This window comes from Eurypyga helias, unplaced genomic scaffold (assembly GCF_000690775.1).
Source record: "Eurypyga helias isolate BGI_N326 unplaced genomic scaffold, ASM69077v1 scaffold29205, whole genome shotgun sequence".
Classification (NCBI taxonomy): domain Eukaryota; kingdom Metazoa; phylum Chordata; class Aves; order Eurypygiformes; family Eurypygidae; genus Eurypyga; species Eurypyga helias.
The window spans coordinates 30,592-43,510 of NW_010254074.1; the positions used below are offsets into that span (position 1 = coordinate 30,592).

A 12,919-nucleotide genomic window follows, 5' to 3' on the forward strand; every position below is an offset into this window, starting at 1 on the left:
GGGAACTCAGAGATCCTTAGCCTACCCCACAGAAGCCTAGGACAGAACTTGCTAACCCAGGAGGCTTAAGCAGAACCACTGCTGGCTTCTTAACTTCAACAGCAACATTTCGAAGGGGACCAAACCAACTCACTTCCCCATTTCTATCTCCAGTGTGAAGTGTTCCTGATCCCTCCTAGTAAGCAAACGCTGCAGGGCTGCCATCTTTGCAGTACACCCTTATTTTCCTCAGTAATAGCTGTGCAATAAAGGACTCCCTCCTGCTCCCCCTTGCCAGGCTCCAGCTTTTCACACTGCTTTGTGTCATCGTAAAGAGCGCTTAGAGAGCTCAAGCGGTGAATGGGGAAGTTCTAAATTTGGAATTCTAAAATTTGATAGAACATTATTTTTTAAAACAAAAAAAGAAAACAAGGAAAATATTAGAATTGCTTCAACAACCAGTGCTGCATCACAGGGCAGTATCTGACCCCAGCTATTCTGGCAACGTCAGTAAACATGTCTCCCAAACCTGACAAACACCTTCAATATCAGAGCTAATAACTTGCGGGGGCTTAGGATCGCTAAAAGCATCGGGAAGGAAGAGCATTTAAACACCCGTGCGCAAGCTGTGCCAATACAAGCTGTGCCGAGGGGCAGCAGGGGAGGGCCTGGCCGTGCCCTTGGCTGCTGCTGGGGAGCAGGCTATGCGGCTGTGCGGCCGTGGGCCAGACAGGGTTGAAGATTCCAGCCCGCTGGCCCCAATGACACGCTCTCGTGGAACAAAGCCCATCTCCTCCAACACAGCTTTTTTCCCAGGAATTGGCCCATACAGAATAAAATAAATAAATCGCAAGCGTTTTGTGAAGGGGAAAAAAAAAAGTTCCTGCTGTACATAACTCGGGGGAGCAGATGTTTTTCCATTAGCTCACTGCTCTCTGCTACACTAGCTCTCATTTCTTGTTTGCAGCACGCTCATTGTAATCTTTTTTTCCTAGGGTAAACTTCAGCACATTACTGAGACAGCAGGTAGCCCACTCCAGCCCCAGTGTGACCACATGGAATAGTTATCCTAGTCATTTTTCTTTAAATGCTCCTTTGAATTAGCCTTAGGTCTACCTGGTGAGGTTTGCAGACTGTGCTTAGCAGGCATCTGGCCAACCTCAGATCAAATTACCAGACCTACTTTGCTGTGAGCGGCCATATTTGGTAAAGTATTGGGTTAGTCAAGAAGCTAAATTGTCAGATATAAAGTACTAGTAAAGACAAACAAAGTGGACATTGTAGTTAAAAGTAAAGCTTAAAATAATATAGCAACAGGAGCTGGGATATTAGAACTCTTATTAAAACTGGCTCGCAGCATTCTAAAACACTCCATGTAAATAGAGCATACAGTTATTGCTGCCTGGAAATATAATCACACATACTTCAGATAAGAAATCACTCCAGTTACCCAAAGAGCTTAAAACTATTAAAACTATTTCTTCTCAGTACTGACACGCTTTGCTCGCTGGGTCAAAAGCGATCTTACAAAAATGTTGAATGAAGGTAAATTTTGGTCATAAATTTGAACCATTTCAAGTACATTTTCCTTAGCCAAACAGTATGATTGCATTTTCTATATACAAAGGAGTAGTATTGGCATGATTTTAAAAAAGGGATAGAAATAGTTCCTAGGTCAGACATTTCTCTTGGTAACACAAGCAGTATTATCACCAGTATACTCAAGGATTCCTGAAATAAGTGGTGGAAGGAGTTAATACACTACCAATGCCACAGAAGTTCCTTCTCTCCTCTCAAAGTTCTCAGTCATGAAAAGTAGAAAAAAGAGGAAAAACAGGCATATGGATCGCATAAGCCCACCTCTCCTGGAGCTGCACCATGGCAGCGTGTGCGCTGCAGCATCCTTCCTGAATACTCCTTGAAACGACCTGTTTCAGACTTGGGGCCAAGAATAATGTTTAGGCATATTAATGTTAAAGCCTAATGAGACAACTCCTTTTAAGAAGCCATTACGTTTCGAGGGGACTGAGAGGTTATTGTTAAAAGGAACCAGACAAGCTGTGTTAATCAAAGTCTTTGCTGCAGAACACTTAAAACCAGAGTATGCGTATTAGTATTCCTAGTATGCCTATTAGTATTCCTGTAAGCACGCCTGCCGCAGGGAGTGGACCACCTCTCTAGTCTTCAGGGACAGCAGACCTTGTACTCTTCCAAAGCTAATTGTGACTGCCTGCTGGGAAAACGGAAGACATGGAAGCCCACTGAAGAAATGTGCTAAGTTCCCTGCTGCAGATGATTGTACTCCCAGCTGGTCCTAAAAAAGATGGTTGGACTTAAGATTAACAGTGAGAATTCACAGTTTTATTTGGACGTGAGAAAGAAAAGGACTCTTTCTAGAGACCACAGATCCATCAGGTAGCTCTTTGGTAGCTACAAAAAACTAGCTTGCCAAAGTTCACTAGTCACTGCTGCAGGGAAAGCCAAGGTGCAGCATCCATTATAGTACAGTGCATTTGGACTTAGCAGCAGCACTTCCAAAGATGCTACTTTATTATCTTTCCTATGTAAATGTGCTGGTCATAAACTCAGAAAAATTACAGATAAAAACACTAAGGCTATCCCCTCTTATGCATGAGAGAAGTATCTTTACCACAGGACAAAAGAGCTTAGCTATCTGCACAGGGTTCACATCCTCACACGCCTTCAGCTGCCGTTAAAAGCATGCACATGCCCTCATGCACTAACTGTGAGACCTGTTAGGAGTGCAACAAGGACTCTCCAGCTCCGAGGGACTTCTGCACAAGGCAGGAAGTCCTATTGCAGCTACAGGTGGAGGGTGATAGTGTAACAATTCCCCTACTTAAGTACCATCTGATAGCTACCACCCACTAACAGGCCCCTGGCAAGGACGTGTGCGGGCTTCGTGGCCTGGCCTGGCTGCCAGAGGTCTGTAAGAACAGCCTCACGTAGCTGTGGGACAGCTGGTTCTGTATGCCTCTTTCCAATCTAAATGCAGAAAGCTCTAACTGGCTCTGTTGGTACCATCAGTATTCATGTCCTGGGATACGCAGAGGCATGGGAACTGTAACAGTTCTAATGGAAGCCAGACACGATCACAGCCTGGTGCACTAAACCCGTACCCCCACGCAGAGACGTGGCGAGCTGCGTCCTGTTAGTGTCTGAAAAGGACAGATGCTCTGTTATAAATCTACTGTAGTGCAAGGTTAGGAAACTGTAATAATTTTATCTAGAGATTTATGTTTCAGGCTAAAAAGGTTTAAGTGTTAACGACAACAAAAACAACCCTACGAGAGTCATTTCCCCAAGGCAGATTAACATTTTTTCCCTTTAGATAGGACATCGAGGTATGAAGAAGTTTGGCAACTTGCCTGGAGTCACAAGATGAGTCATTGCCTGAAAAAGGACAAGTCCAAGCTAAACCTGACAGAAATCTACAGCGTACTGGTGCAGCTCTATCATGAACATGAAGGGACTCTGGACACAGTTGCTTTCCAAAGCTGTTAATTTTGGGGTGAGCTGTAATGCAAAAGAATGTGACTACCTCAACTCTTTTTAACCATGCATTTCTGTTTAATTTGTTGTTTATGAAACACCTCTACTTTGGAAGTTATTAACTTCTTACTAGTACACCTGTTCCTTCTTTCCCCTCCTTCCAGATGGGAAAGATTCTGGTGCAGAGGGTCAGTGATACCCCTTTGGACTATTCCATGCACTAAGCCCAGTGTAAGCTCCGGCCCACTTCAAAGAAGTCCTCTAATTATTCAGGCACTATGCCCTTCTCTGCAGAGAGTAGAGACCACCCCAAAACACCTGCATCTCTCCTCATCCCTCAGGAATATACCAGAATGCAGAGACTTCCACACTATCGGGAGAAGAGAATGGGCAGTAGTACCACACCAAGAGCTCATTAAAATCCTTAACAATAACTGACTTCAGCAATGAAATTACAACACAGGCACAGTATGTGTTTTCAGAATACCAAACCTGATTCAAGACCAGTTAAAAGTAAGCATGAAACAAAACAAAGATTTTAAAAATTATAGAATAGGACAGAAAAGTTACAGCTTGTAAAAATAAATTCTGTCTAAAAGAATTAATTAACACCTGTGAGAAAGGCACTTGATTTACACTGAAAAGTAATCGTAGCAATTCACAGCTAGGTCACAGAAAGCACTAGGTCTTTATTGCTTTTGTCTTTTCACAACAGCAGCAAAAATGTAAACTGCCCAGAGCCATCTGCAGGATGATGGACAACAGACACCTGACTTCTCATCACAACAAACTACTTTTTTTTTTTTTTGCTCCCCACCAGCTGCCTCTGCAGCCTTAAGTCAGGAGCATAAACTGAATAAAGCAAAATCTTGCCAGTGGTTTTGAAGCTCACAGCACATCACTGAAATTTACATACTCACAAGCCATTAAGTGAACACATGTGATTAACTTATAGGGTGATGCATTCCATAAGGTAACTTCTTTTGTTAGTCAAATTAAAAAGAAGTCACATATTTTGTACCAGAACTGAAGTCTAATTGGTAGGAAACGGCCCACAAAAACAGCTATAAAAATCTTTGCTGAGAAGTAGGGTGAGACTGCCAGGTTTTATGTGAGAACTGTCAATTGTACAGATTAGCTAAATGAGAATTTGAAAGGTTCTCCTGCATACGGAATAGCACATCATCACAAGGTTCAAGTGGGCTCTGCTTTTATTTACTGGGATTGTGTATGGCAGCAGAGACATTTAAGAAGCCATCACAGCACTCGTCTGTAAGTTCAGGCACACAACTGTGGGTCCAGTTGTGGAAGACATGAGGTCTCTCAAGAGCAAAACTGCAGGGTCAAGAACTCTCTTTTCGACCCTGAAATCCGTGAATGCAAATGCTAGAATGTGCTGTGCAACTCTGTTCCTCACTAAATGTCCTACATAAAACCTCTTCATGAGTCTGGACATCACCTCTGGGTAGATTTCCTTCTCACTGTTCTCTTTTCCCTTTATGCGCTCTGCTGTAGCATCTCTGCATGCGTGTCTCAAACTGACATGCAACGTACAAGTCCTTGGGAGATTCAGTCAAGGATATAGTAAGTGCAGGACTTGCTCTTTTTAATAATTTTCACTTAAACCTCAGCGGACACTAGGAAGTTCCCAGTCTAAATAACATTCAATACATGGTTTGCCCAGTCTTACTACAGGGAAGCACGTAGGAAAAGGAGAACAAAAATAATTGCCCCTACCAACTACCATTTGTGGATGAAGAATTACCTATCCTCTTCTTTTAAAAGCGTATTTTAGTGACGACTGAAATTTTGTGTTATGGAAAAATGGAGGTGAGCTGAAAAAATTCGCACTACTCCAGGATCTTTTTGTTACATTGACTCAAATAAGCAGTATTTCAAAAACTGTCTGGGATAGATAGGCAGATTTTCTGCTGGAATAAGGTGATTTTCAATTACTCCATCAATACTTCTTATTGACAATCTTATTCACCACCGTAGAGAAAAAGGAACTTCAAGTGGTCTGGGACTTACCAGCTTGTAGCCAAATTTGTTCAAGAGCTGTCCACAGCTGCATAGGCCCTTGCTTCATTGCGCTGCTCTGCATAGTTATTTCAGACATGGCCTGTTCCAGTCTTGATGCAGCAAGGGAAGAGGCTCGCTGTGATCCTATGGACCAAACAAACAAGAACAACGATGTGTTTTATACTTCTTTGGGATTCTTTTTTGACTCATTAAGCAGCAGGTCTGATTCTGTGCTCACTGCAGCGGTTTTATGTAATAAGAACTCCACTGACTTCTGGCGTGACCAACTGGAGAAACATGTTTTATAAAAGGTTAATTTACTGGAAAAAACCCCACTAAATTACCCAAGGGCTGCAGCTCAAACAAGTGAATTAAGAGACAGACAGTAATTTTATAAAGGTCTGCTTAGCATTCATCAAGGAAGCAACCATATTTTGCTCATTTGGAAAGCAGAACTCTACCATCAAATACTTCCCATGAAAACTTATTAGTAACCCATTTTTTAAGCACACTGTCACCACACAATTACAAAATAGGGCCCACTAATGTAAAATCTTAGTACAGCATTACGGAGTAGCTTGGCACCATTCACACAGCACACACGTTTGAAGTGACATCAATATTGTTCCACTGGTTTAGAGGCAGCGTGGTTTTTCATTTAACCTTGGGGAGCAGAGAGCTCAGTGCTTTGACTATATTAACCTTTAGCATGTGCTGTAACATTTACGCAAGAATAAAGTATTTGGCACCTACATCTCTGGGACAAAACGTCATATCAAACGCTACTTCCAGGAAGAATGCATGGACAGAGACCACGTTCTCCAGTGCAGCGAGTGGGATTATACTGGTAAGCTGACCTCTCAGAGGGGTACCAAGAGGATGGTAACAAAGTAAGAAGCTACAAAATGAGATTTCAGAGTTGGCTTTGCAAAGCTTCGGGAAATAAATATTTTAATATACATAGGTTTAAAGTGACTTTAAGATTGCTAAGCTCTTTCTCTGAAGAGCTGCTGGGACTTCTCTGCTGGCACTTGGGCTGATTAGCATTACTCTTCAATCTATCCTTACAGGCGAACCCTGAGGACCACAAGATCACAGAGTTAAAAACCCCACTTTCCCTCACAACAGCCACCCTGATGGAGTAGCAGCACCTAGGAACAAGTACTTGGAGAAGCTGGGATGGCTCTCGGTAAGGGAAGGGACAGAAGGGCAAAAAACCTATCATGGGCACATGCATTAGGTGGTGTCTCTGGGAGGGACTGCATGCTTTTCCAGCTGGAGCACAGCTGAAGACAGGGTTGCCAAACCACACCTCCTCCATGGTCCCCTGGCTGGTGCTCCTCCGAATGCTGAGCTGGGACCCAGCCTTCTGCCAGGCACAAGGGATGGGTCGCTTCCACCCCATGCTACTTTGCAAAGAGAGCTGTGTGGCACAGGGCAGGATACGGCCCACAGCTTCAACCGCACCTGGCACTGCCTGCCTCAGTGTCATGGCCAGGGAGAGGCCGCACTGCCTGCCTCAGAGGAGCATCACGGCTACAGAGAGGCCACACTGCCTGCCTCAGAGGAGTGTCATGGCTATGGAGAGGCCTCACTGCCTGCCTCAGTGTCATGGCCAGGGAGAGGCCGCACTGCCTGCCTCAGAGGAGCATCACGGCTACAGAGAGGCCACACTGCCCGACCCCGAGGGGTGTCATTGGGAGAGGCCGCACTGCCTGCCTCAGAGGAGTGTCACGGCTATGGAGAGGCCTCACTGCCTGCCTCAGAGGAGCGTCATGGCTATGGAGAGGCCACACTGCCTGCCCCAGTGGAGTGTCATGGCCAGGGAGCGGCCGTGCTGCCTGCCCCAGTGTCACGGCCAGGGACAGGCCATAAGCGCAACTCCAAAAGTGCTATGGGAAATATCTGTCCCATTATCTCACCGCTAACTAATGTCATTCATTTAAAGCAGAACTTCAAAACAGCCCTGCAGCGCAGGCGCCTCCCACGGCTCCCTCGGAAAATGCAAATGTGCTCTTCCTAGATGCATTTCTTAAATTCCTACATACTTTCAAAGACATTCCTGATCTTCTGTTCCAAGAGATGACAGTGCAGTAACATAGCAATTATGGCTTTAATAGTATGGTACAAGCCATTCTGCTTTGCACTGTGAATTTATTACATTTAACAGTTTACTTAACAGATCCACCTTCAGCCTGTTGCACTGCATGGGATTCCTCCCCCTGCCCTGCCCACTCACACTCCTCTCCCCCTTCATCCCTCCCTCCACCTGGGACAAATTTCACAGAAACTCCAGACAATTCAAGTCAGACAAGGGTGTTTAACCCAGGGAAAACTCCCAGGCACTCAGCCCCTGCCATCCAACACAGGGACAGTTCCTGTGCAGTGCAGAGAAGAAAATGGCCACGTGAACAGCTAGCGATGTTATTAGAAACACTTCGAAGTCAGGGCAGACCTCCTGCCTTCTAGATTGGCAGACGTGGAAAAACTTACATGGGCTTTGGGGATTTTTTAGTCAGCCTAACCAGATTCTTGTGTTACACTCCCGATCATGTTAGTATGCTTTGAAAGCAACTTCCAGCATTACATTTCTCTGCCAAGACTGCCCTCTTTCAGAGAGGCTCTCTGGAGCTGCGTTGCTTGCAAGCACCCATACGTAATGCTTGCATTAGGTCTGATTGCATTAGGTGGGCGGATGGGCTGGTGTTTTATTCACATCCTCACAGAGCTCAGGGAAATCCTCTTTTCCTTGCAAGTCAATCCAAGGAGACTATGTCACTGTAAGGCACCTCTGTGCATTTTGGAGAGGTTCACATGTTGCTGTGAGGCTGAACAGCCACTTAGGATCTACTGAAGCATCCTTCCCTCACAGAGCAGGCTTTGCAGCAGTATTACAACAAGCTAGGTGCACTCAAAGGAATATGAGTTAGCCGCTCCTCCTCTTCATTAGCCGCATAGTTGCCAAGAGGGAAAAGCCTGCGATTTGGGACTGATTTTACCCAGTGCTGAGGGCTTCAATTTGCACAGCCATAAAACAGGAACACAAATTACTTGGCAGCTTACAGCGGAGGCTCTTTGCATTTAACAGCCTTTGGTATCCCAGCCCTTTTAATGTTTATTTTCTTTTCCATCTTAGCCTACACAAGGAAGCAAGCCACACTAGGCAGGATCCCTTCCCATCCCTGTCCAGCCTCAGACACAGATACACTCCTTGTTCCAGACACACACACGGCAGATGAAAAGGCTCTCTCCATCCCAGCCCATACCTGGACTTCAGTCACTGCTGTTGGTACCAATCTCTGCTGGATGGCTCACAGGAATGCTCCTTAAAGCTTGTCTGCCCAACTAAGCTCTGTAAGAGAGGTCTTTACCAGCCTAGCACTTCTGGACTGAAAGGGGCTCAGCCACAGCTCTGAACCCCAGGCAAGGAAAATGGTGACCCTGGGTGTGGGCTGAAGGCTACTGGAGCCAGAAGAGAGTATACCTCTAACAGATCCCATCTCCCGAGAGAGAAGGTAGGCATGTGTCTCATCGGTATCACTCCGAACTCAGGGTGGCACGGGAGCTAGAAAAACTTCAAACGTTAAAAAAAACCCCAAACTCTGAATGTCTCATTATAAAATATCTCTTCCTAAAGAAATGTACATCTTTATATGCTAAAAATACCTGCAAAACCTGTCTCACAGAACTTTAATGTCATGCCTCAAAATACATGCAAATGTTGGCATAAGAAGGTATCACATCAATTTGTTATTTTAGTGCAGTCTCTTTCTCTTTTTTAACAGCTCCACTAGACGAAATATAAACTTCACATTTTACAATAAAGCCCTCCACACATTTTGGAAAGAAGTCATAAATATAGAAAAATTGATTTTGTTGTGATGAGCTCTGTGTATAAGCCATACAAAATATATTTAAATAATTTTAAAGCACTGTTCTAGGGTTGTTATAAGACCAAGAAGGACCAAGTTTAATATTTTGCATCTACGAGAAAGACTGCTATCAAAATAGAAATGTACCTCACTAGATTTACTGGGCTTATAAGAAACATAGAATTCCCCAGCCTAAATCACTTCAAGCAAGAACATTACAAGATAAGACTAAATCAGAAAAAGAATGAAACAGCAAGGCAGCTGACTGATATGAGTGAATTTAGTTAGGAACACTGCTTCAGTTGGGAGAAGATGAAGAAAATAAAGAGGAATTAATCTTTCTGGCAGCAAACCTAAAATTCTGGCACAGCAAATAATCTCATTGTGGTCTAACTGAGGGAGAGGCCAGTGTCAAACCCGGTCACAGTAATCCCCCCCCTTCAGTGACGAGCCCAGAGATCACAGAGCGCCTGTGTGCTACAGCGATACTGCTGCATGCTCCCGGGGGGATTTCAGGATGGAAACCAGAGCCTGTTCCAGAACGATGCAAAACCCTCAGATCTCCTCCCTCCTTCAAAGCAGCCAGGCACAGCCGCAGATCTGGGCAGGTAGAAGGGCGAGAGCTGTGCTCTCCAGTCTCACCTCCCACTGTCTTCAGCGAGACCCAGCTGCCTCCTTTCTGCAGATGGAGAAGAGCAGCACCTACAGCCTGCAGAGCACTGAGCCACAGACCCTTGCTGGAATCGGCCAGTGCCAATCCTGTGCTAAGGTGGATGGCATCATTTATGAGCCCCATCCTTACATCCACGGTGGGTGCAGCCATGTTAGCATGGAAAACTAGATTCTCAAAGTGGAGGAGGAATACATTTTTTGGCTAAAATCAAAAAGTGCATTCAGTGAAAATCCCTTTATGTGTGTGAAAAGCTGGTTTAAAGCTTGTACTTTACATGAATTTGCTCTTTCTGGCAGGCAGTACCACAGCGTACAGCACTTTCTGCTGAACTGCGGCTGCTCCACTGCACGCTGGCTGCTAGAAAGGGGCTAAGAGCGGGCTGGAACAGGCACCCAACCCAGGGGCTTTTTGCGGAGACCAAACATGCCTGATCTTTGCAGTGCCTGTGGAGAAGGAGCTGCACGTGTGCAGCAGAGGAGCGAGGCCCTAGATGGGTGGCACACCAGCACATCAAAATACGACAGGCTGTACTGGTGACAATACGGTATCAAAATCTCAAACCGTGCTGTGAAGTGGGTGTAGCCCAAACCTGGCCACACTCCGTTCTCCAGACAATTACAAAGCCAGGCAAGGGATCTCCAAGAGAGCATGGGATCCACACCCAGAATGCCTTTTACATTTAGCACCAGCTAGAGCTGAAGGGGCAGGGATAAGTCCAGGCTCACAGCCTAGGCACCATAAGCCACTCACTGTTTCAACTGCAGAGTGGGAATGGGATGGATAACGCAGGTACTGTGGCAAATATAATTTAGGGGGTTTACTGCTTTCCTAGTAATGCCTAGTGGCTGACAGATCCTGCAAGCTACCTACAGTGTTTTCTAAATAATTTTCATATATTCACTGAAAGTCCATTTTACTGCCCAGCATCAGGGATGATACGATATATTTCACAAATCTGCATGATTATCTTCAAGTGATGACTAACCTACATGATTCTGTATCACCAGGAAACTTCCATGTCATATCCACACCCTTTTCCAGATAATTTTTAATATGCCAAATATTTAGTATATCCTCTTCATCCATCTGAATTTGGCCTGTTCTCTTTAACTAGGCTGAAGGGTAATAAATACTGCCATATAAACAATGAGAAAAAGGTTCTATACAAAACACAGACTCATCTCATGAAAGAATAATAAAATGGAATAAACAGATTAAAAACTACATAAATATGTGCGCACAGAATCAGTAAGATTACAATGTCATAAAGACAGACCCTAAGGCTTTAATACTAGAAACAAAAGAGCAGACATGCTGAATAATGTTTTGATGTTTGAATGTTTGTATGCCCAAGACCTAACCTTGCAACGCTTTTTAACCATTGGTGAGTGTAAATGGGGGTTAAACACAGGTAATTTAATACAAGCTATGTATTTAACACATAAGAACTTGTCCTCCATCTCAGCTGTATATGCTGAGCATGTGACTTCAGCGTTACCCATTCCAAATGTTCAAGATTAAGACTCAGACAAACCCCAATTCGCTAGCCCCAGAGTATGAGACTTGTTTAAGTGTTAGTTTGGGGTTTTTTAATTAAGCTTTTTTTAATTATTTTTTCCAATTTCTGAGTCTGGGAGGTTCACTGTTTTGCAAGTGTTTCTTCTGCATCCATAAGGGTAAAAAGTAAAAAAACCCTCAAAGTTAAAAGGCAAGTTTCTCACATAATCATCTGATTTGAGAGTTAGGGGTTTAAAGGAAGCACCAAGTATCACGAGACTTCTGATAAAATCACAAGTCAGCAGCACTCTTCTGAAGGCTTCCTTTCCCCTTCCTGCCAAGATTAGCTTTGATGTCTCAGTTATTTCCATCTGGCTATATCTGTTACTGTGAATGTGTATGTACCACATAATAAAGCATCACAAGGTTTATGTACAAATCCCAAAGCAATTCACCCTCTAATAGGAACTGACACTCTCACTCAGCTTTCCAAAACCACAATAATAGCTGGCTTGATCAGGACATCTAAAAGGATTAAACTGGGGAGGGGGACAGGAAAGAAGGAGGGAAAAAAAAAAAAAGAGACAAATCATACAGTTCTTGTAGAATTACAGTGAACTCCCATCTAATACATTTCATGCTCATCTCAGAGAGCTTTGTGGAAGAAAGCAGGAACTCATCTCTTAGTTTTATGTATGGGGAAGCCAAGGTACAGACAAACCACAGTGACACGTTCTGCAGCAGAGATGGCCCTGGAGACAGATCTGGACTTCGTGATCACCAGCTCAGCAACACACGTGCACACAGCCCCGCCAAAGAGAACAAAACACTACTTTCTCACAAAAGCATGCATTTAAGATGCACAACTTGTTTCCTCACCGGAATCGGTATCGTGAGCATCTGGGAGTGTAAGGTGCAGTCCGTTAGGCTTTTTGATCACTGGTGTTTCAGTCACACTACTTCCTTTTTCAGAGCCACTGTAGAGAAACAAAACCACGTTACCTGGCCACCTTTCAGCAGAAAGACATTGGTCTCCTTGAATCAGGCAATAGTCTCATCTAGCTGCAACTGGAACTGAAAATTCAAGCATTCCAGTTGCAGGCAATCAGCCTCTTGGATGTGTTGTTTTGACACCCCCACCCTGCCCACGGAGAGGAAGGTCAGAGACCCAGCGACAACGAAGAGCTCCAGGGCATATGCCAGTGTAAGTTTATTTGGCTGTTGGGAGTCTTTGAAAACCAGTGGACAAGGAACATGTTGGCAGCTAGAAACCAGACCAGGAGGCCAACCAGCAGCCTCATCACCATCCCTTGGGCTTGTCTGCAGAAGGTTTTGTTCACAGATCTACTGTGCTGATCCTTTT

General features: G+C 44.4%; 1 protein-coding gene across 1 annotated transcript in view; it reads right to left on the reverse strand.

Annotated features, from left to right (window-relative positions):
• Window positions 1–12,498, reverse strand: part of LOC104510588 (tetratricopeptide repeat protein 7A-like) — an 18,671-nt gene extending 6,173 nt beyond the window's left edge. Inside the window, exons 1-2 of the mRNA XM_010152884.1 lie at window positions 12,436–12,498; window positions 5,524–5,658 (exon numbers count right to left, since the gene is read on the reverse strand). Coding sequence (XP_010151186.1) covers window positions 5,524–5,611 — 88 coding nt within the window. The 5' untranslated portion in view covers window positions 5,612–5,658; window positions 12,436–12,498. The remainder of the gene's footprint in view (window positions 1–5,523; window positions 5,659–12,435) is intronic.
• Between the last annotated feature and the right edge of the window lie 421 nt (window positions 12,499–12,919).